The sequence below is a fragment of the Rhipicephalus microplus genome, chromosome 5, assembly GCF_043290135.1.
Source record: "Rhipicephalus microplus isolate Deutch F79 chromosome 5, USDA_Rmic, whole genome shotgun sequence".
Lineage (NCBI taxonomy): Eukaryota > Metazoa > Arthropoda > Arachnida > Ixodida > Ixodidae > Rhipicephalus > Rhipicephalus microplus.
The window spans coordinates 126104953-126129832 of NC_134704.1; the positions used below are offsets into that span (position 1 = coordinate 126104953).

The 24880-nt window shown below is 44.4% G+C and overlaps 2 protein-coding genes across 8 annotated transcripts in view; one reads left to right on the forward strand and one right to left on the reverse strand.

Annotated features, from left to right (window-relative positions):
• The window catches only part of LOC119174250 (polynucleotide 5'-hydroxyl-kinase NOL9), a 60008-nt gene extending 47420 nt beyond the window's left edge, over positions 1–12588 (reverse strand). For 2 of the 3 annotated variants that reach the window (XM_037425083.2, XM_037425081.2), the window contains exons 1-4: positions 12408–12574; positions 10775–11439; positions 6725–6777; positions 2986–3331 (exon numbers count right to left, since the gene is read on the reverse strand). In XM_037425083.2, the coding sequence (XP_037280980.2) occupies positions 2986–3331; positions 6725–6777; positions 10775–11425 (1050 nt within the window). In that variant the 5' untranslated portion in view covers positions 11426–11439; positions 12408–12574. Of the gene's footprint in view, positions 1–2985; positions 3332–6724; positions 6778–10774; positions 11440–12407 lie in introns of all 3 variants that reach the window. The other variant, XM_037425082.2, reaches the window with a different exon arrangement.
• Positions 12589–12830: 242 nt separating this feature from the next.
• The window catches only part of HDAC11 (Histone deacetylase 11), a 39283-nt gene continuing 27233 nt past the window's right edge, over positions 12831–24880 (forward strand). For 3 of the 5 annotated variants that reach the window (XR_012895421.1, XM_037425085.2, XM_075895932.1), the window contains exons 1-3: positions 12831–12957; positions 15086–15312; positions 24073–24173. Coding sequence is in view for 4 of the 5 variants with exons in the window: in XM_037425085.2 (XP_037280982.2) it covers positions 15123–15312; positions 24073–24173 (291 nt within the window). In the remaining variant the exon portion in view is untranslated. Of the gene's footprint in view, positions 12958–13019; positions 13098–13303; positions 13322–15085; positions 15313–24072; positions 24174–24880 lie in introns of those variants that run through there. The other 2 variants (XM_075895930.1, XM_075895931.1) reach the window with 2 other exon arrangements.

Below are 24880 nucleotides of genomic sequence, written 5' to 3' on the forward strand. Positions count from 1 at the left end.
ATCTGGTTCTGGTGGCTTCGGCTATCCTCGTTCGGATTGGTTCGAAGTTGTCTGTTCTTCTTTGCGTCTGCTCTCCGGCACTTTTTCCAGATTCTTCCAGTTTCTTGTCTTTCTTTTCGTCGTCTTGGCTCGGCTGGTCTTTTGGTTCTTCCTCTTCTGCAACCTCACCCTTCTCCTTACAAGTCACCTTTTGTTCCTGGGCTGTTTTTTCATCTTCTTCATTTTTCTTTCCTTCTTTGCCGCATTTTTACCGCATTCTCATACAGCTCGCCACCCATGAAGATAGGACATTTTGCGTATATTGTCCATCTACTCATGCGCCAAAGAAGCGTCTTTGGGGCTGTTGAAGGGACTGATTATGTGGCTAAAGTTAGTGATCACCTGGAACGTTGGCGCTGGTTGAGGCTGTGCTGCGCAGGTCAAAACCAGTCTTTCCAGCAGGGTTTCTAGTAGTCTCTCCTTTTCTTGAATAGCTTGTAGTAGTTCAGGAGCTGTGATCTTGTCTCCGTAGTTGGAGTTTGCGTCTCCAACACCAATCGGGTTGACTCATTTGTCGGTGCGCTCCATCTTAGGGGTAGGGTTACAGTTTCGTGCACTGGTAAAACTCATATTCACTCATTTATTGACGACTGAATTACCATGTCACTTCTGAAATGTTGTCTTTGTACGGTGTCCTTTAAGCACACGAGACGTAAAAGAAGAATACTTTAATGAACTCTTATGAAAACGCACAAGCCACACAGGCTACAAACACCACACAGGCGAAACAGCACGAGTGCCTCTCTTTACATCGTCATCCTCTTTCACTATCTACAAAATGGCATGTGCATTTCCAACACTACGCTAATTACACACACTACTCGGCTCATCTGTGCTCAATCAGGAGCGAAGTGGGGATGAAAATTTCTTGCAGCAAATAGGCGCGTACGGTACATCAAGCCGCCTAGCAGCGACGGCGTGGACAGCATAGGTGCCGCGTTGCCCGCAACTAAGTAGGAGATGATCCGAGTCCATGCGTCTGCTCCGTGTTTTGATGAAACTGTCAGTTATTGCTTAGTATCAAATCGCACAAGAGAGTCGCACATATGTATCGCAGAAAGCTCATACTGTCTGTTATCTCACTATCTCCGTCACTGCGTATGCTGGACCCTGCAATACCGTAAAATTCCGAGCAAGTGCCCCCAGCTTCCCCTCCCCCTACTGGCAATTTTCAAATATCCACACCGTTCCAGGAAAGCACCCCCCTACCCATTTTTCAGGCAATTTCGACATCGTTAGGGAGGGACGCTTGCTCGACATGTCACGGTAGTTTCAAAATGCTCGTTGGTGCCACCACTGCGCACTACAAAACGATTGTGCGAGAGTGCCAGCCCAGTAGCTTTTCCGCACCCTAGCAAAAAGGAAGAAAGGACTTTCTGGTGGCCACTTTGGGAACATCTGCTGGGGCCCTGTATTTATTTATTTGTGGCAATAAGGGACGTCAGGAGATGCACATTTGCACTTGTACACGCGCACTGCCGTTAAGTGCATGATCCTGCTGCGTTTCCGTCTTGTACAAATTATCGAGGTTTCACTGTATTACTATATAACTAACATTTACTCATGATGGTGCCACCACTGTTAAGGGGTAACCATGGCGATAACAGCGATGAGACAAGCACAAGCAAGCCTCATGAACGAACCGATCTACAACGTGATCGAACTCCACTGGATACGGATGCGGCCACGTCCTTGGAGAGGCCAACACTCAGTGTTGCTCAGTCAATGCTAATGATAGGCTAGATTTTGCGATTTAAACTTCCAATTAACAATAATTCGAAAAATTGCAGTTCATGCGCAGCCTGGTGCAGCTGGTCAGATTGTCGCACAATGGCGCTATTGGTGCAGCAATTTCACCCCTGAAATCGTGGTATAGAAAACATTGCGTAGAGTTTGGACAAGAATGCACAACTGCAAATACAGTGCTTGACCTCAACACATGAAAACACTAAAGGGACACTGACATAAATTTCTCATTTGTTGTTTTCTTACGTCAAGTGATAGGCTAAGCCCTCAATAGCCTAGAAAACGTAGTGCTATGCGTGAGTTGGATAGTGCAGCAAAATTAATTACACAATGATTTTTAAAGCTAGTTTCGGTTCCCACTGTACCCTAACGTCACAACACAGTATGAGCTTCTCGTCACTTGCTCGTATAAGATATAGTGACGTTTCCACGAGCGCACCGCCCCATGGCTCTATTGGTGATGCACGAAAGGCCATTTTGAATGTTTCAATGATACACGAGCGGCCATTTTGGAAGTTTCGGTACCTGATGTCATCACAACTAGCCAGATTGTAACACGAAGTTGCCAGAATGAGTTCTGTAGCCCGACATCAAGTTAGTGTCGATGTTGATAGGTGTGCCATGAAAAAAATGAACTAAAAAATATTAAAGTAATACATCTTATCAGCATTTGCTTAGCATCACACTAGCTCCGAGTTGTCTCTGTATACAGGAGACTTGTATGGCAGAGTAAACTTGCCTTCGAAAAGAGGTGTCAGTACCATTTTCGGCTTCCGATAACCAACAAGCGTGAACAAAAGGACCCTGCTGACCATTTCTTAAAAAAAATATTGAACTCCCACAGAGGTAGGAGTGGGACTAGCACCCCGATAAAATCATAATCAAACTATAAATGTTTATTCCTCCACCTGGTTTTATGAGCCAAAAACTCTCAATGCACATGGTATAAGGCACGCTACAGTCAATTCAAAACGTAACTTTGGCAACCTATTGTCTAAGCACGCACCTAAATTTGAATACACAAGTCTTGCTGCATTTCACTTCCCTTGAAAATGGTGGCCGCAGAGAAGAACTAAGCACATGTTCATCTTAGCTGCTACTATGACGACTAAGGGTCAGACCTTGTGCGAATTTCCCTCTATCGCCTTTTCTACCAGTCTTTACAGTGTAGTAATATGCATGTCCACCACGATGCCTCACCTTCTCAAGCAGCATGACGGCCGTTCCCCGCCCAATCAGCGGCCTCAGCTTGGTCCAGGCCTCGTCCATGCCCAGCTGGGCCAGCGTCCGTCGCAGGTTCATCGCCTTGCCGATGCTCCTGGGGACCTCCAGCGGGAGGGGCTTGACGTGCACGAAGCCTTTGGGGAACGGCGAATGGACGAGGCAGCAGTCGGGCCGTACACGCGCAGCCGCGGTCCCACCTATGATCACGTGGCCCTCAATATCGAGGATGCCATGCAGGACGCGGAGCTGAGCCCGCCCCGTAAGCTGCACTGCTGCCGGTGGCCGCACCAACACGACCACACGGCCGGCTGCCATGAACACCCTGTGCATGTTTCACCGGTTGTTGACACCCACTGGCCCACCGAGCCGAGATAGATCTTCAAGTGTGCTTCCCTCCCTGCCCTGCACATTTGCCCAACTAATGGCAACATTTGTTGTACTTAAGATAGAGACGAGATCCTAGTTGCTTGTGCTGGGCTTGTCTGTTATGCACTTTAAACAGAGAAAGCCCAGTCTACATCTTCTGTGTCACAGCACAAGCAAACTGTACTTGTCGTTCTGTTTACAGAAGTGACGATCTGCCATTAGTTGAGCCAAGTGCATTGCATAAAAGCCAGCTTTACAATTATGGAAAGGGTCCATCAGCAAGATAACACAAAACTGAAGAGACACCAAAGGCAAATATTAAGACATCATGGATTTCTGAATAGCGTTCCAGTAACCTCACCTCATATTGCTTGGTTTGAACCAAGGAAATGCTTAGTTTCAAATTGAATAACGTTTTAGTGTTTTGGATAATGATGGAGCAATTCAAACTGCCCGCCTCTGCGATCAGCCATCTGACATAGCATATGCCATGTCCGCCCTTTATTGCATGCCCAGGAGTCAGCACTGCAACGCAAGGAGCATTAGCAGAGCACAGCTCAGCAAAAACAGTGTTCACATTGTTCTCAAAGGAAACGTCAAGGTATTTTTGCATGAATAAGCTCAAGTTGTATTTTATTCTGTGTTTTAACGCAATGAAATTTTCTTTCCAGTCATCAGTAGTTTTGGTACTTGTGATTACTTGTACTGAGCTCCTGCCACATAATCGAGCTCCAGTTCCTAGATGTCCCACTGGTGGGGCATACAGTGTCCTAAATTTACCTCAGTTTCTCAATTACTAACGCGATGTGGAATAAATTGTTCACGTTTTAGATGTTCTTAAAGGGACCGTCTACTGCTCAGAAAAATGTTTCCTATAGTGGCAGAATTGAGCAGATCGTTCATCACATCGGTGGCAACAAGCATGGTTTCGTTCCATAAATGTAATTATAAATTTAATTTGATGTTTAAAGGTGAAAAAGAATGACCCCTTGTGTCACCGTACAGCAATGTTGTCAATATACTGGCGGGACAACAAATCCTTGCAGGTAGGCTCCTTTCGCTTAAAAACAAACATGTATAGCTTGAATTTATATTTTACGCACTTGAGGCAGACTTAGATGGCGCCAGAGAGCAATTTTTTGCTTTTTTTTCCCTCCCACGTTCCAAGAGCCACCCAGTGGCACTGCTGACGGCACATTTGCTTACCTGTCTATAGTGAAGAAACGCGAACACTGCATCCGGCGGCGTTCATAAGAACAAACGAATAAAAAGAAAAATGTCTGCCGTGAATAGCAGTGCGACTGACTTCAGAGAATTTTTGAACCGTGTTCATGAATCCAACGTAGCCTAGTAAAGTTGCACGAATCCTCGCGCGGGCGTTAAGTGAACACCACAATTCACTGAGGTTCTACATCACAAGGGCGATCTTATGCAGAATCCCTTCACTGGGATTCTGCTAAAGATTGCCCTTGCGAGTGCATCCTGCCGCTTGAGTTACATAGGCGAAAAAGTGGTGGAGATACATAATTTCAAAAAATATTTATCAAGTTTAAAAATAATACCCTCTAGTACTTTACCTATTTAATCCAACCACCAAGGCAAGTTTTTTGGCACTGTATACAGAGCTTTTCTAAAAAAAAAAGCGAAATTCGCAATTTTTTTTCAGGCTATCTGCTATAACTTTAGTGCCTAAATTATTTTTAATTTGTAGCATGTCAAACAGGCCACCAGCACATATTGTATTTGTGTTCTTTGAACATGCCACGTTCCACCCCCCCCCCCCACCGCCCCAAAAAATCCCACATTTGGCAGCATTATTTCATATTGCTTGAGCAAAAAGCCCTCAAAAAAGTGATATACGTATGTAAGTCATCATTTTTAGAGTCAGGCCACTGCATTTTGTTGCCTCAAATACCATTTTATCAAGTGCATTCCAGAAAAATCTTTTGAAAAAAATTGTTGTCTGATGCCCTCTAGCTCGGTCGGCGCAAAAGAACAGACTCATGAATAGGCAGTAAAATTTTTGGCAAGGAAAATCAACAGGCAGGGCGAGTTTCGAACTTCAAGAAACATGAGGAAATTTTTGCAGTCATATTCATGATGGTTGGAAAAACGCTGGATGATTTGGGGCAGAATGACTTAATACAGTACTATTTGGCAATTGGTGTATTGAGACGACCGCTACGGTAGTTTTTGTTTTACTGTAGAACAAAACATGAGGAAGCTTGCAAAAGCTGCCCTTGGTTTGAGTTTCCGACTTTCACCCACACTACGATTGCCATCACCCCAACCAACCAGTCTTGTGGACGCTCATCCCACCATTGGAAAAATAGTGAATGCAGATAGAAAACTCTTGTTTTAAAAACTTCTACTCACTTTCCATAAAAACCACTGCAAGGTTGGACATTTCAGATGGTACGCTTTCTATTGGATACAAAACAGAAAAGCGATGAAGGACGGTAGACAGTCTCTTTAGGCACTGAGGTTTTCCTTTGGCACAAAATTTTTTTTGCCTTTAGTGTCTTTTAAAATTGTCTTAATTTTTCATGCTGAATTGCTTAGTACGTAAGTGCGTTAGACCAATTAGGCCGACAAGCTTTTAAATTCAGTGCAGGGTGTGTTTTGATTCTGTATTATTCGAACTGTGTGAAGCAGAAGAAAGCTAGACATTCAGCACTTCACACTGCACATACATGCATCACAGGAGGGCCCAAATATGCACTTTGTCACCGACAACATAAGTAATTATAGTCCTGCACCTTTCAATACAGTTGAAAATAAAACAGTGCCATCATTTCAGGTGCTAGAAATGACATTTCCTGTAACAGCCTGCTCCCATCCCCGTGAGTTCAGAACCTAGTGAATTGTACTGTACAATGCTGTCTTTTATCCTTATAAAAATTTTACGAGCTTTTGGACATCTCGGCTTCATTCAAATTGAAACCTCAAAACAAAAACCTCACTACTACTTTCATCTGACATAAAAATGTCTTCAATACAGAAGAAACTAATGACAGGTTAAGTACACGACACGCTGATATAGGCAAGGAAGATACAAGCTTTCTCTTGTTATATTTATTAGATTGTAATGTCACTGCTTGCAATATCAAAGTTTGACTGTTAGGTAAGAAATGTAGAATGTTAATTTTTCTAAAAAATGTGTCCTCACTAAACCCGAAAGATGTCAACGTCCTAAGTTTTTTAATGACAATTAAGTTTGACGCCGAAATGCACAAAAGCCTACCCTCTACGCACTATGCTACTTTGTTAGCTTCCCAAATATATTGTTCACAAATTAAGACATAGTAAAGCCGAAATCAAGAAGCAGGTTTATGTACCTCCTGCCTACCTGAAAGTGTTGTCTGTATCAGCATTGGCTCTGGAGTCTTCTTCATTGGTCCCCTGATAAAACAGAGAACCTTTAGAAATGAGGAATTTCTTTCTCTCCCTTGAGCAGAGTAAAGTGCTGCCATAGCAACCACAAAAATCAATGCTTTAGTTTAGGGCATACTGGGAAGGTACTATCACAGGCTGCAAGGTTGTACAGAGACGCCAATTATGGCATATATTTCGAGTTATCAGGAGAGGTCGTGACTGTCTCTACGAGCAGGCATCACCCCCACTTGCTGCATTTCATCATTCACGAAGCTATTATCGCCCCACGGCCATAGAGTTTCCTAATATACACTAGAGGGAACTCTGGCGCTAGTGTTAATGGGAGCTGCAACGCACGGTGCTTCAGCGAACATGGGAATGATGGGTAGTACACAGATTTGTCTAATCTTCATTCCGGCCTGCTAAACTTCCGGCCTGCTTATGGCTCCGTGTGCATTCGTGTGGCTTGGAGCTGTTTTCTTACGGAAAAAAATTCAACAAATGTACAGCGGTTGCGCTTCACTACCTTATTTTTTTAGGCTTACCATTTCGAATTGAGTCACAAAATTGAAAAGGATTCGTTCTTTCTTTCAAAGCGAAACTGAAATTAGAAATAAACGAAGCCGCAAGTGCGATTCACCACCAGCAAGTACGAAGACTAGACGAATCTGTGTACTATCCATCATCCCCATGGTCGCTGAATGATCACAGTGCCACAGTCCTCTTTAGTTAATTTTAGAAAACTCTGTGCCCACGGTGAAACGAGGGTGAGCGTGAAAGCAAGTAGACACGATGCACACTGGCAGGAACAGCTGAATCCTCCCCTAACGACACCATTACCATACATTTAAAAATTAGCACCACTGTACAACCTTACGTTGCACTTGGCCACATACTCTCACTGAGAAGCTCATACTGAGCGCACCAGTAAGCCATGCAATGACTGCACCAACTGCGAATACATGGTAGCCATACAACTTATGAAATATATTAAGCTCGTGTGAATAGTGAACTTCAGGTTCGAAGCGAGTAGCGATTTCGGTCTGATTTCGAATGAAATTTGAACAATCAATATTACAAATTATAAAGTAAAATGGGAATACTTGTCGTGACCGAACTGACTTGCACAATATTTTCTAAAAATGAAAACAAGGCCCATGCAAAATACATTTTTTTTTTGGTTCAAAGAAAGAGGAAACAACTTTTGAGTGGTAGTAAAATGCAAGTGACAACCTGTCAAATATGTTACCCTTTAAAATTTACTACAAATAGAGCATAATAGTTGCATAACTAGCTTCTAAAATTTAAAAAATGATGAATGGATGGGAGGGTAATGCTTCACTGCAGTGCAGATTTCCCCTGGATAGGTAGGTGTTCACACGGCTTAACACCCTTTACTGCACTGAAACTGCTTTTGCAAAAAGTTACATGCAAACCAATATACACTTGGATAAGTGCTTTCACGCCTTAGGACCACTTGACTGCAGTGAGACCACCTTTAACCCCTGAGCTGCTTTGGACGAGCCACGCTCGTCCTGCCCAAACTGCTTTGGACGAGCAGGAGTGGCACTCGAAATCGGCACTCCTCTCCATCATTCAGGCAGAGAACTGCACATTTACAGCATTTGGGGCAGGAGCGCCGTTTTTGTATGGAAAGAGTGGCAGCTACCCACACATAGCTGGCCCGTGAACACGAAAAAGAAGCTATTCGTTTTTGTCATCTTCGAGCGACGATTATTTGAGTACAGATATTTATATTGTGTCCTGAAGTGAAGACAGCGATGAGGGTGAATCGAGTACGTAGCTCCTTCGGCGATGATGAAGACAACTCGGATGCGAACATTGCGAGTGCCCACCAGTGAAGACACTCTGCTTTATTCAGAGTTGTGAAATTTTCCAAACAGCCCCGAAGCTTCTCGGGTGGAATATCCCAAGGGTGCTGAGCCTACACAAATGAAGACAGATGTTGCGTCTGCAACTGTATCATTTATAAGGTTTTTAAATTTTATTAGCAGCAGGTAGCTGGTTTCCTGTGCACTGTTCAGAAATTAACTTTATTCCCTTGAATTGACTAATGATGTGGTGAAAATACTTTTTCAGCATTGACTAGCTACTTTTGAGTACAACCAAATTGGAAATCAGCAATATAAAAATGGGCACTTTTTGACCAGGAAAAAAAAAGAGCAGTATGGGGTTACGTGCAGACTGATGTACACCTATTCGTTCATTTTGAATACTTTAAAATTTTCAACAATTTAGATTCCAATCAAAGTGACTTCCAGTACAGTAATATTCGTTCGAATATTCAGACAAGGCTTGAAAATATCCTTCACAAGAGAATGTCATTGGAGCCGACGCTTTGACAAGCAGACTTGTGTTCTTCTCCACTTTTGTGGTTTCAGGGGAGTGAGGAAAATGGATGCAAAAATGCTGCTAAGGAAGGCAGTTGATGCACAAACGAAAAAGATGTCCACTGGTTGAAATGTCACCTCCAGCACTATTCAGTGTTCAAGAATGCTTTTCATTACATCAGTATTAATGAGATCTGATATGTGCAGTTTAGCATCCCAAAACCACCATATGGGACCATGAGAGACGCCGTAGTGGAGGGCTACAGAAATTTCGACCACTTGGGGGTTCTTTAACGTGCGCCCAAATTTGAGCACACGGACATACAGCATTTTCGCCTCCATCGAAGGTGCAGCCGCCGCAGCAGGGATTCGATCCCGCGACCTGCAGCTCAGCAGCCGGGTATATTAATGAGATCTAACAGACAATCATGCCAAGGAAGGTATAGGGGATGTTACTAGAAGTAATTGTCATGTAAATTTGAAAAAAGAAATGTGGACTAAAATAAAAGATAACTTGCCGTGGGCAGGGACTGAAGCTGCGACTTTCGAACAATGTGTCCGAAACTCAACCAACTAAGCTATCACAACGGCTATCCCCCATCCACTTTATGGGTTATATATGTGCATTAAACGAGGGAGCGTCTGTCAGCAACGACCAGTAGCCATGATGGCGATCACATCAAGCCTCATACGGTCCCCTCAACTGCTGTCAGGGTTACTTATATTATATCCCTGCTTATATTTCTTCCATCCCTACTTATATTCCTACAACGTATGCTGCAGGAATATAAGTAGGGATGGCAAAATGTATCGCTGTGCCATTGAACGTCATGTTTTTAGAACATAGCAGTGTGCTTGCACGTCCTTTCAAGCTCACAGCTCTTTCTGTAAAATTTTCTTCTCACTTTGCAGGGGACGAAGTGATTGTATGCAGCACTTAGCCCCAAGGTTTTCTTTAGTTGCGCACCACAGTGGATTAGGAAAACATACTCTGTTTAGCGATGATAAAGCAAGCAGCCCGCACTTCACCCTCTCTAAACTTTATGGGGTATTTGGTGGATTAGTGCAGTGAGCTCTTGCACCACCTGTTGCAAGTGAGAAAAAATATACAGTAGCAAGCACGAAAGAAATCATACATGCACCTTCTACGCTTTCAACACTATAAGTGCAATGTTAAATGGTGTAACGACACATTTACCACCATTTGCACATTCATTCCAGCTTAATCTGCTACTGATTATATCTTTGTTTTAAAATCGATTTGGAGGGACACAGACATCTACATGGCAAGTGAAACAAACTCTTATCATTGAAGTGGATTTTATTTTATGCATTAGGCTTGTCCAAATCGTGTTTATCAATTGTTTTGATTTCGTTCTTTTCATATAGTATTACCTGTAGCCTTAATATTTAACAGCAATCATGCCTAATTTTTCTCAATTAGCTTTCCATAAAAAAATGGTGTAACGTACTTAATCTGTCCTGGCATACTTGTTCAAAAGACACACGCATATGTTCTAATTTAACAAGGTGTTGACTCATTCCCATTAGCTTGGAAGGTGCTGTCCCGACGTCTAGAACCATTTGCTAACACTGTGGGACGTGGCGCTCATACTGTGGCAGTGGTAACGCTAAGTTAAAAATATATGCATTTTACACAACCATGCACTCACCTGATTATCAACATTGCAAGCTTTGTCGTCATCTTCGTACTCCTGCAGAAAGGTCTGTGATTCCAGCAGCAGTCTGTTCACATCCCTCCGACCGCACTCATCCACATCATTTTCTTCAGACGCGGAGCTGCCGCTGCTGCTAGAAGTGTGATAGTCATCAGATGCACCATCCACAGACACGTCTCCTTCACTCTTATCCTCATCGCTCCTTTCGTCCCCACCTCCTTCTGATGATGATCCGTATTCTTCAAAGCCAGGCTGGTCTGGTTCAGTGACAGGTGTTCTGCGCCATTGTAGTCTCCCTTTTTTACACAGGAGCCCACCTTCACGCCACTCTTGACCGTCTTCAGAAACGTCCTCGTCTTCTTCAAAATCCTCGTCAACGGTGGCTCGCTGTCCACTAAACGTGGGGAACATGCTACTCTGTTTGGAGGTGCTAGCTGAAACACACGCATGGGATCTAGCCGACACTGAAAAAGCGTTTACGGAACTGGGCTCCATCGGAGTGACGGTCCATGGACGTGGGTCGCGCGGCGGCTTGACTACTCGACCGGCTTGCAACGCTCGCCTGAGTCGAGGCATCAGTTTCCGGCCGAGCATCTTTCTTCGCCGCCGCTGCTGCGAGATCTTTCGCTGTTTTAGCGCCCTCATTTAGACACCTGCGGCTGGCAAAGAAAAACAAGCTCTATTATATCACGACATGTGGGCGGTATGCTCAGTAAAAATAGTTTCCCATCAAGTATTCACTTGTCTGGTAAGGTGACTCTTGACCTGAAGAGTACTAGTAATCAAATTTTTGAGTAACTTGCAATGTGAACACTCTGAATGTTAGTATCAATTATATGTAAGGGATGGACGGAATCATAATGCGCCCAGCCGGCCACTTTACCTGTTGTTTTCTGCAGAAATATGCATAGACAGACGCCGTAAAGGTACCTAAACATAGTTATATACTTAGGTTCCTCTGCTATAATGCAAGCATCAACGTAAGCCTGCAGCTAGCGTGATGTACCGGCTGTGCACAACTGCGCCTACGGTCACATGCTCTGTCGCTCTAGACAAGTGTAATTCCGTGTGCGCACGAGAAGTTCGAATGTACGATGTCTCCTAAGAATGACATATGTACCCTATAAATTTCAAGGGGGAATGACCGCCACCGTAGTTCAATGGTAGAGCATTGGACTTGTTGTTCGATGGTCACAGGTTCGGATCCTGCCGGTGGCAAGTGATCTTTTCGTCCCCCCCCCCCTTTTTTTCCTCACAATTACATTACAATTACTTCTAATAACATCCCTGATACTTTCCTTTAAAAAAACGCGCCCTTAAGATTACACTTTCCTTCGTAAAAGTGAATTGCCACTCAGTGAATCTTCATAACATTGAATGCATCAGGATTAGGCCGTATTTCACGAACAAATGTCGCGTTACAGCTGTTCGCGAGTAACACGAAGGCCCGCTGTCGCGTACGCAGGCACGAACAATGCATATACAGAGCAAGAGATCTGCCAATGTACCGTGTGTAAAAACTGTTGACGCATGCTTTCTTTGCATTCCTGATTTCATCGGCAAGCTCGTTTCTCCGGCATTCGTGTATTCCGCAATGTCTCGCATATATGTTAAATTATTCACTCACCGGTTAACCGGGTCGCTTACTAAGACTGCAAAAGCCAACCTTGAGAAACCTTGGAGCGTTTCTCCGTAATTCGCTTCCTTTAAATCGTTTTAACTATCACTAATATATCAATAAGTGCTACTTTTCCCACGGAACATCACAAAATACTTGCGGCTGCGGCACAGCACAACTTGCGGCTGCTGCCATGTGCAACGCGTGATGACAGTGCCAATGATACTGCCGGATACTGCTACAATGATAACGAAACAAACAAACCAAAATTTATGGATTGTAGGAATGTTTCGGGAAACTTGTTTACAGCCCATTTTAATAACAAGCGAGGACACCGCGGTATAAACGGCGCAAATAAAGCGTTCTTACCATACAATTGTAGCTCTAAACTGCATTTCTGAAGTGGCAACTTTGAAGCTAAATACAAAAAAAATTTAAGCAGCCGAAGACGAATGCTCGCGCCTGTGTTAGCGCGCTCCGTGGAACGATTCCCAGGTTTCCTCATCGGGGAGTCGATGCCGCAGTTGCGCGCAGCGCTTTGTCGACGCGCGTAAAAGCCGTAAGTTTGTGTCCTGCATCGCCTGCGGTTTTGCGCGCGAAAAGATACGCACGGAGATTTGCGACGGGATGGTAGCCATCCAGCGTGCGCGTGTGGTTTCGGCACAGAACACCTGGTTTCGGTTTTGGCGCCAGTGCGGCGTGAGTCTTCGCGTCTCCGCCCTGTAACGATGCTGCGCTGCTTCAACTGCCAGCTCCTGTAGCTGACGCTGACAACCGACCGCCGGTATCCAACTCGGCTGCCTTTCAGAAATCATCACCAACTCCGCTTCGTAATGTCAGCGCGCGCATTCCATCTCGCTTCGGTTCAGCTGCGCGTCTCGTGTTTTCTGTGTATTTTACGTGCACGTTGGCGACAGGAACAGGTTCGTTATGTGCAGTAATGCTGGCGTTACTTAAAAACAAATAAAAAAAGCGTGTAGTTCGTTCATTATTTCCGCTCCACTTTCAATAACGCCGAGATCAGCGAAGCGGTGCAAAATTAATTATAGCAGCAAAGGAATCGATGAACACTTGTATGCGATTGATCAGCCACGCACTTTAGTCCTTATTCTCTCGAAATCTATCAATGACTAATGCATTAATTGTTTGCCGTGCGTAGATTCGGTGCTCAAGCTTTTAGAGTACGTAACATACTTGTTGAATCTCTGCATACATATCTGCATGCATTCTACAATTAAGTTGAATCACATTTAGTGCTCGTCCTTTGTAAAATTTCAGCTTACTGCTGACACACAAAGCATAATAAAGTGCGTGCTATATATATATATATATATATATATATATATATATATATATATATATATATATATATATATATATATATATATATATATATATATATATATATATATAAGCAAGAGTGTGGCCAGATATATTATTTGGCACACAAAAAGCTATAAGAAAGTGGAGCAGCTGTCGTACTCCTCATTTTTCTCTCTGATAACGCTGCTGGCACAACATAGATATAAGCTGGATTTCATACCAGTTTACCATTACACTGTGAATGAATGCATCATAAGATTAAGGTAATAATTTGTATGAAAATATTACTTATCTCAACTGATGCCTGGTGGCAATTATTAATTCTTAATCTATCATATATAAGTTATGCATTAAAAGGAGGCATTGAAAATGTGCACTCAGCTGCAGGTATGCCCCATCATTTTAAAATATTGAAAAGGATGTAAAGATTTTAGACATTCATATATTTGTTTCTATGTGGTTTACTTTTTGTTACACTTTCTCTGTGCTTGCTCATTATTTCCACCTATATTTTGGGCTTTGAGGAATGCAGAGTCACTCATTTTTATTGCAGACTGAGATTGCTCCTTGGCGATACCTAGGCGGGGATATCTGCCCAGATCCCTGAATAACTCGCCGGGCATTCTTTTTTTTTAGGGGCGAAGCTCCTTAGGGCGTGGGCTGTGCATCCCCTGTAGCCTGTATGTAGCCACCTCTAGTTTAGTTCTTGCAGTGTTCACTAGATGGCGGTACCGTCTCCTGTATGTAGCCACCTCTCGTTTAGTTCTTGTAGTGTTTACTAGATGGTGGTACTTGTAGCTGATGATGAAAAGATGCAAGATGTTATAAACTAGAAAGCGGTACTTGTAGTTGATGAAAGACGCGAGATCTTATAAAATAGGAATGATGTCACATATGGCGCGTGTCATTGGTTGAAGGCAATCGTTCGATTTAGTGCGGCGATGTACGCTAGGGGGAGCGATGTAATAAAATCGAGTGGGCAAAATGTACAGAGGATTCATGGTTTATCAGGTTTACCTCCGGAGCTTCGCCCACTCATCATCATTCACTTCGTGGATATGGCGGAATTTTTTTTTTCGAATAAAGTTGGGTCTTTCTCTTTCTAAGGCCAGCACTTAGCGTGAACAGCAATGCGATCAAAGCCAATGTGAAACATTGTCTTGAATGCCTGGTCACCTGTTGATGTGCAGTCGTAGGCAAAAGTTTGCCGACTGTATTGCCTTCTATGTAAGCTTTACCTGTCCAATGCTTCCGTTATCATTTCTCGTGCCTAATTGTCTGCAATAATTACTATATACCTAACAATTCAATTAACAGGCCCATATTAGCAATCTCGTATAGTTATGCTTCACCTTCTGATGCAGGAAGCTTCAACGGCTGTTCAGAACTGACGGAGTGGTCATGCGTGGATCCTCTCAGAGTACTCCTCAGCAAAGTGTGGAGGGTACGGAGTACCATCCAGAGGGCTACGGTGAGCACGACCAACTGCCCATCGTGTACAACGATGCCTACAACATTTCCTTCTACGGCCTCGAGAAGGTGCACCCCTTTGACGCCGGAAAGTGGGGCAAGGTGTTTGCTGCACTCAGGCGTGAGTATCCTGCATGTAGATCACTGCATGAGATCATTCATGCAGCGTCAACACTAGAGACTAACGAAGTGTGGCTTAAGAAGCTATAAAAGCAGGTTAGTTGGCGTAAACTTATAGCTGGGTGCAGCGCGAATAAGAGACAAGTTGGCTTTGTTTTAGAGCGCAGTGCTTTAGCTTTGTTACTCTACTGAGTGGTGTTGCCACAGCCAGCACAACAAATGAAAACAAAAGAGAGGGAACACATAGTGCAACGGAGAAAAAAAAAAGATGGAAATAGCCAGGAAAGCATGAGCAGAAGGGAACAACAGTGGTTAGGTGACAGGCTCTGCAGTGGCCATTCGTGGCGCCACACAGTAGTGCGTTCACTGATGATGTCATTACTAAGGTACGTTGCGAGGTTGTTGACTGACACCACGTAGGGGATAACGTAATGCATGCACAGAGGCCTGTCTACAGTGGCTGTTATGAAACACGCCCACGCACTGCCCTCCGTGTTCTCCCAATTAACAAAACAGTCATGCTACGCTTCGTCTGCGGCATATGATGTGAAATGAGCTGCATGTTTTTTGCCCGTGCCACTCATAACATTCTCAACGTAAGGTGAGGCCCTATATACAAAACAGTCTTAATTACACACTTCATTCTGAACAAGGAGGGACAAAACCAGTGCAAGTGCATCTTTTGTCGCTGCTGCTAAACGAGCTGTCTAAGCAGAGACTAGACACTGCTGATTCTATAATCCAGAGGAGCATGCCGCCTAAGCAGAGCATTGTTGCTGAAAACACCTGGAAGTGTGGGCTGCTGAAGAGCTAATTGCCGCCGCCGTCAGGACCCGGAAGTGTGCAGAGCTGAAGCAGAAACTCATCGTCGCTGCCAAGAAGCTGAACTCAGTACTTATATAATAATCGTCAGCCAGTTATTTTTTCATGCTGTGTTACATTCATGGATTTAAAATCTTTATTGTTAAGTAGTTGAAAGAATGACTCCTATTTGTTACTTAGACAGTGCCTACAATGTACTTGTGTAATGACATCTACAAGGCAGATTCAGAACTCTGGACCTGAAGGGAGCCAGCCCTTGTCCGCCACATCAGTTGGGCTTCCACAGAAGTAGAAAGAGGAGGAAAAGCTGAAGAAATAGCATCTTCGTTGTTCGTGTGGGAAGTTTTGTTGGCAACACATTGGTTGCACCAGGGCCGTACTCAGGAATTTTTTTCGGGGGGGGGGGGGGGGGTTGCATGTAGAACGGCTGTCATTTTTAAGATTTCTACTGGCTTATTTGGTGAATAAAACAAGTACATCGCTTACTTGTAATAATTCGATGGTACTTTTCAATTATTTGTACCCAAATAAAGAAATTGGTATGTCAACCTCAAATTCTAGCTAAAGCAAAAAACAAGTTTGGACAATAGCACCACTAAAGCCGGGGACACCGCGACCAACGGCTCCTGATGAAGTAACACAATGTAACCGCGGTACAAAAACGGTATGTATGTGTTACAAGCTGCCACTCTAGCGTCGCCAGCGCGAAGTCGGCGACGGGAATGGCAGCAGGTTAGGTCGTTCCGTACGTAAGCAGAGACAGTGAAGAGATCAGAGACGTATGTGGGGAAAAACAAACCTTTAGCGATATTGCACCACTGCAGAGGAATCTAGTACAACACTTAATACCAACTAACAAAATACATATAAAATCAATAAATCAGCTTACAAGAAAGAAGTATTACAAACTACACAAAACTAACCAACAATAAAACCACAGATGAGAAAGTCCGAAGGTACAAACAGGTGAAAGGATACCTGCGATGACCGGCAGCGTTGAGTCCACGACGATCGGATGCGAGAAGTCAGAGAGAGTTCTGGCACAACTGTGATGTCGGCAGTGTTGCAGCGCTGGTGTTTCCGGGAGGCTAGTGCTTGAAGCCGATCTCGGGCAGGTTCAGCTTACTCGAGATTCAAGTACCGATGCCTACGTTAGAGACGTTAATTTTGCGTCACAACTAGACGAATGGCTAAGTTTAGGCGGCCAGCCGACACGGAGCCACAGCCACTTAAGGGATACTTCTTGATCTCCTTCTACACCATGTTGGTCAGCAACTAGACTGCTTAGCAAGGCGAAATCCTGCATTTAAATCGACCTCCGTGTCCCCCGATTCTCGTCCTGGGGGAAAAGAGACCTCTACATGGGTTTAATCATGCACGTTTTATTGTTAGAAACTCCACCCTAAAGATATATTGACCACGTTCCTTTTTAATTAGGAGAGGGTCCTCAACTGAGTGAGAGTGACAACCTGTTGGGGTTCTCTCATACGACTTGTCCAAAAGCAGTTTTGCCCGTGGGAATGGTCAGTTTCCTTGGTTTCAGCCAATGCGTCTTGCAGTCTACAGCTAGTTCGGGGTGCATCGCGGCCTTTGACGACCCTGCCGACGCCGCCGTAGGTACAAAGGATCAAACATCGGCGACTAACGTTTGAAGAAGAACACCCCATTCAGTACTTCCCTGCACTAACGGCCAGTCTTTTCATGAGCGAACGGTTCCACCGGTCAGCGGGGGAGTGCGGCGCCCGTTAATTTGCCGTTACGCCGGGTCGCAAAAATGGCAGTCCGTGACAGCATGTATGCAAGCAAACAAACAAGTCGCCCGACATTCCGATCTTCTTGTTACCGTTCGCACATTCTGCTTGCTGGATAGTTTCCTCGTAATTGCAAAAGGATAGAAGGGTTGAAGCTTGGGCTAGCTGGGTTTAGCTTTTAATCGACTCTTGAAACATAGAGGGAAGTTTAAACGAGGAAGTTTTTCCTTCTCGGCAACTTGCAAAATTCTGTGAGGACTTGTTCTGGGGTCACTTGAAGTTCTCGATGGATACTGAGCAGTGCTAGTCCAGTCAATCTGTTGTTGTTCATATGATTTCGAAGGTAGCTCTTCAGCCTTCTCAGTGTGGAAAAAGTCCGTTCCGGGGTTGACGTCGACACGGGTAACGTCGCCAGGATAGAAAGTAGGCTGTGGATGTTCGTAAAAAAGTCGTGGTTGCACATCTCTAAGGCCTGTAAAGCACAATCTGGGCGATTCTTTTCTTTGATCTGGCAGCATTTGTTCACCCACAGTGTGAACTCTGCTTTGATGACATTAGCCGAAGGAATGTCGCCAAGGTAAAACTGCACTGCATCATCAATATCAGAAAGGCTAGCCGATGCGCAGAATTTCGGCAGCAGCATGTTAAGGCCAACCACGACCTTCTTATGGGCATCGAACCGGTCTCTTAATTGATTCTCGAAGTCAGCCAGCAAAGGCAAATACACATTCCTCCGGTAGTACTCTTCGGGAGTAGCAGAAGGTACGTTGCTTCTTTGCATTTGCCTTCCAGTGATGCGTGGTAGGGCCATCTCAACATTTGTGATCTTCAGCAAAGAGAGCGACTTCAGAAAAATCTTATTAAATTTTGTTTCCGCACTAGCCCTTTTTGTGGAAAGAACGTCTATAACATTCTTTACGTGATCGCACGCTTGAGCCAAGTCACAGTCGTTTTTTTGCAGAAACTTGCAAAGTGGCAGTGTCAAAGAGAAGAGGTCGCAACAGATCTGAAGCGAAACGACAAACTCGGGCTTGGTACAGATGACGCGGCCTCTTCTTCCAAATATTCGAGGAATTGTACAATAGGCACGTACAGTTCAAGGAAACGCTGAAGTGCATCGTGACTCTCTACCCACCTTGTTTGGCAAAAGGAGAGAACTGATTTTCTTTTTTCTTGTGTTAAATCTTCTACTTTGTCTCGCAGTTGGTTCGTCCTCTGTGGTGAAGCTCTCACAAACGTACAGGTTGAGGATACAGTTCCCAAACAGTTGCGGATGCTGGGGAGTTTGCATGCGTGAAGCAGAGCAAGGTTCAACGAGTGGGCGCTACAATGCACGTACAACGCTTTGGGCGCTGTTTGACGAATGAACGCTTGAACACCGTTAAGGTGGCCGCTCATTGATGCCGCGCCCTCGTATCCTTGCCCGCAAAGTAGGTTCAGGTCAAAGCCATGACCTCTAAGGCTGTTCAGGATTGTGCTCGCCAGCGCCTTGCCAGTGAGATCGTACACGGGAACGAAATCTACAAAATCTTCTTTAAGAATGGGCACTCCCGAAGTGTCGTGTCCAACGTACCTTACACATAGGGAAATGTGGGCAGTGCGAGATATATCAGTGGCCTCGTCAGCTAGAACTGAAAAACACGAACCTGAGTTGATGTTTTCCACTATCTTTCTTTGTATGGTTTTACCACAGAGGGTGATCAACTCAATTTGAATTTTCGGGCTCGTGTACAGCGCATTCGCAAGAGATGTTTCCATGTGAGCTCTCAAGGCGGCATCTCCACATTTTGCTCTCATCCTAAGCAGTGCGCGCAAATTTCCATCATTTTTGAATGGCAGCACTTCAGACAAATTTATCGGACCAGAGTCGTCTGTGCCACGAAGCGGTACTTCTTGCCTGCCACAGAAAAGGATTGTTTCTATTATTGGCAGCAAGTTCTTGCGGTTTTCTTCCGCCTGCTTTTTAAGGCCGTGGTCAAGTTGTGTTAAGATGTCATGCTGCGAGCGGGACCGGACTGCTAAAAAGTTCTCCGATAGCGTTGTTGACATGGCGTGATAACTGCTGGATGCGTGGCTTTTAAGGGCGTCCATGACTTTCTTGTAATTGGTGAACTCCTTAGTTACAAAACAGCCCAAGCGCTGGTGCTCCCCTTTTCCTGCACACTCGCTTGCGAAGACTACGCAATATTTGCATAATGCTCCTTGAAGCTTCTCTGAATAAACAAGCCATGGGTAACGATCTACCCAGTGAGGTTGGAACTTCAGATTCCTTTTCCCTGTGGCTGGATAATCATAGTTAGCCGGAGGGGTCCACGGATTGAGCAGCAGCTTCTCCATCGTCTCTGGATCATTTACATTATTGCTTTTCAAGACAAACAGTCCCAAGTCGAAAATATTCACACTTGTCGCACAGAGGGGAGGCGAACCAGAATGTGTAGGCGCCATGCCACTCACCTTCCTTGGGCATTGCCCAGTGGTAAAGGCGTCACGTAAAGGCGCCCAGCGTTGACTGTGGAACAAAGATCACTTGGAGTTGCACTGCGACCACCATCATTTCCCAGCGGCGCATGGGTGTCATGCTTGTGTTTGTTCTCAGGTGATTCGTATAAACCGGTGCATTCTCCTGAGTCGCTACAAAAGTTCGGGCGCGCTTGGCTTTCCACCAGTGCTGAGGAAGGCGAAGTTTTATCCTTCGAAGGAGGTGGTTCTTCTCCGTCCGCTTCATCGGTTCGAACTTTCTTAAGGTAAGACGCAAGACTCCTTTGCTTCGTTGTTGCAGAGTGTCTTTTCATTTTGCTGCCGCAATCCTGTGCACGCACACAGAAGTGGCCAGTGGCTCCAAAAAGACGTTTGCGACTGCTTCGACTGCCTGGCGTGAACGGCGGGCGATGTTTTCTTCCTCTCTTATCCACTTTACAGTGGCTAGAATGTAGAAGTGTGATGAACGCGCCGGCTCCCGCGTGGCGCATGTGTTTTCTGAACACCGCTACAGCTGGTGTGCATGCAGGCCCATTATTGTACTCCAGCTGCAGCAAACTGGATTAACGCTACTTAAAGACCTTTTCACAGAAGACTCCATGGGCACTGCATACTCCCCTTAATATACGTGAACCCCCAAGAATGCACTGCCGAGACATTTGCACTCCCGTGGTACAGTCCAGAAAGGAGGTGTTGCTCCGTTTTTGTGAAAAAGTCACCTTTTCACAGACGGCTCCCTGGGCGCCTGCATAATTCTCTCTGGGCTGCGCTAATTAAATAGCCAAGACCCCCCAAAAATGCACTTTGTAGGCTGTGACGTCAGCCTCTGTACTCCCGCGCGCAGCGCAGCTTGGCGGCGTTTTTTTTCTCCTGTGAAAGTTGACCGCTGGTGCCGGATTGTGTGCCGGCTGTATCCTCGCTTTGTGCGCTTTGTAGGGAGGCGCATATACCTTCTGTGTACAGAAGAGGAAGATTTCCTTGCGTGTGGTTAAGGTTTTTCGAAGTTGCTCGGATATGCCAGTCTTTCAGTAGATGTCATCTTCGATGATTCGTTTCGGTGGCAAAAACTACAGTTTGAGAAAAGTTTGCCCTGCAGCCTGCGTCCTCGGAATGCGCCGCTGAGTTTTTCCGCTTAGGGGTTTCGTTCCTTGGCAAATTTGCGCACGTCGTGTTGGTGTTGCCGTTGCTGTCGAACTGTTTACCTTCACATAAGTAGACGCGCTTTTCGTAGGAATCCAAAGCCGACACGTGCAGTCCGCACAGACGGATAACTTCTCCAGCGGCAATGCACAAGGAAAGCATCTGGAATCAATAAAGGAGCTGCTACGGTGTGAAAGACGAAAAAAAAAAAAAGACTCGAAGGAACGCGAGGGCGAAGTGCAAAGCTGTACAAATAGGGCAGGTGCGCGTGCGGGGGAGGGAGCGCTGAGGTGTTTTGGTAAAAGGGTAGGTTTGAAGAAAGGAAGAAGAGGGAAGCAATGCCAGGAAAGTTGCAGTGTAACTTTGGCAGCTGGTGGTCGCTGTGAAGGCGTGTAAATATTTTAGTATCACCCGAAAAGTTAAAGCATCAAAAAAATTTGGGGGGAGGGGGGGGTCAGAACCCCCTCAACGCCCCCTTAGTTACGAGCCTGGGTTGCACAAAATCATGTACATCCGTTGACAAAGTAAGTTGGGACGTGCGAGCAACGACCGCAATCAGATAAAACTGCATCGCCGAGCCATCTGACAAGGAGAGTGCGCATGCGTGTTTTTTTTTTTTTTTTATTTCGCAGCCATATCTGTGTACTTTCTTGCAGCGTACTAGTGATTACATGTAACCTTTCGTGCTAGGCGTCACTTTCTTCATTCCTTGACGCGCTCAGTTCAACGAGGGCACGGTGGCGGTGAAGTGTATGCGACTCGCTGCATCCTGATGAAAAAGATAGCATATCTTGTCTCAGTGGCAAACTGGTGCCACACACATCACTAATTTTCTTTTCTGCATATTCGTTTTAGTTTAAGGGCACCATGTGATAATGAAAGATGAACGAGGGCATTAAAAACGAAAAGGAATTGAGCCGAAGGAATGCTTCAGTTTATTAACATAATATAACAAGATGCAGGCAGATCAGCTTGAACATGCAACAAAAGAGGCAAATGGACTAGAAAAAAAAAACGAAAAAAAAAGCTATTGCTGGAATAGGCGTGGTGATGGGTTGGCCTTCAAAAAACAAAAAAAGGAAAGCAACTGAGGGCGAGCAAAAAACAGCAATGGCGAAACTTATCACCTCTGCTTCCTTCACCTCCTTTGTACCACAAATTTAATAGTGCGTGAAGTGGCCGTGCAGGAAAATTATTTCTAACATTCTTCTTGGTATACATTTGCATAACTATGTGAAATAATCGCAGTCCGCCCGAAGGGCCTCCCACTCTTCTTGAATCGCGTTCCACAGCACATCCGATGTTGCCCTTAACAAGTTGCGCCTGGACAGACCCCTCTACATTCGAGCCCTCACATTCTTCATCGGGTTTGCGTCTATTAGCTGTAATCACGCTTCTTTGGAGCTTGCAATACCCTCTATAGAGAGCATGTAAATCACAACACATTTCGCGTGACTGCAGAAAGTTACGAAAGCACATGAGAGCAGTGATGAACTCGAAAACCTTAGTGACAGCTGAACAGAACAAAGCGTGTTCATAAATGAGCAGACGTTTTCTGCTTCTCTGTACTCTAAGTGTGAGCTCTTAAACCACAATAAAATGATAAGGACGCTTGAGATTCGCGCCCAAGAGTAGAACACGAAAACCTGATCAAGATTACTTGGCATCGCCTTCTCCATAATTATCCTCAACATGCCATGAGGAAAGGAAAGCCTTGCGCGTAACATTGAACATATTTTTTTCCACGCAAAACACACTGATTTTTCGCCCACTACCTATGACGCTTACGTAGACATTAACACCGGAATTTCTGCGAAAGGAGCTTTTAACAACAGCGCGTTAAATGAAAAGTTCGGCTGTCCTGCATTGTTTGTGAAGCGAGCCGCGTACACTTCACCGTGCCTCCGTTGAACTGAGCACGTCACGGAATGAAGAAAGCGACGCCTAGCACGAAACGCTACATGTAATCGCTGGTACGCTGCAAGAGAGTAAAAAGATATGGCTGCGAAATTGAAAGGACGCGCATACGCACTCTCCACTTCAGATGACGCTGCGATGTAGTTTTATCGGGTTGTGGTCGTCACTCGCATGTCTTGACTTATTTTTTCAACGAGTGTACATAAAAACAATGTGGCTTCTGCATTGCCTCATTCTTGATAAGACAACTATGAAACACCACCCTGCCAGTGCTTCATAAACCTAGCCAAAAGAAACACTTCCTTGTTGTTATCATATAGAAATATGCTTAAGAGTCCTATCATATCTTTTTTCTGCTGTTTCACTTCAAATTATACAAGTAATACTCCAGAAAGATCGGAGAAATATATAAAGAAGTATTCTATTCTACTCGCACTCACACTTTAATATTTCAATTCGCTCAGCACTCAAAATGTTGCTATTTGTGCAGCTCTAACTCTTATCCTTTAATTTTCTTTTCATTTCCTTCCCCCCTTTTTTTCCCTTTTTTCTTTAATATTTATATATAGTGGTGGTGGGATAAGTTGCTCAAACATAGCCAACTTTTCCGTGTATTTCACGTATAAATTGTACAACACAAATTCTCTGTGCAGGCGCTGGTCTTCTGACAGACAGCAACTTCTACAAACCTCATGAGGCTACCGAAGAGGAGCTGTTGGTTGTGCACCCGCCCACCTACATCAATAAACTCAGAGTCAGTGACTGCATCTTACGAACGTAGCTAAGTGACTCGTGAAAGCTTGTGCCATAGACAAGCAGTTAAGCTGGCATGTTACAAACTCTTTTGAAAATTTCTGAGTGATCTTTGTTTGACCTAATTTAGTATCCTGACACTTATTTAACACGCTGGTGTGGAAAACATTATGTGCCATCAGTGCCCAGCAGCAACTAACTTATGTAAGAAAGTGAAGCGCAATATGTGCTGAAGAAAAAAATAACTATATATGTCAGGTATTTGTAGTATATCAATAGGAACAGCTCTCTTGCAGTTTCTTGCACATCATAGATGACCAAAAGCAGGAAATTTATGCGCTCGCTCTGCCATTTCTCATATATTTTTGTCAGTTCACTTTGGATCGTTAGTAAATATGATTTCTGTATTATTTTACATCTTCATTCTTAGATACACAAGCACAACTATTACCTGGTTGCAATTGACTTGTGAAGGGAATGTCTTGTTTATTTTAAAAACATGGTGAATATTGAAAAAAAAGGAAAAGAAAAACTCGACATGTTTTCTTCATTTGGCTGTGTCGGCAGTTAGTTATATATGTAAAACCTGGTGTTTTGATGTAGCCAAAGAGCACAGTGCATTTTCAATTCATATACAGATATTACATTGCTGGTGACCTGCACCGAGACCCTGATTTTCAACTTTTATTGGGTGTTTAAAGCTTTTAT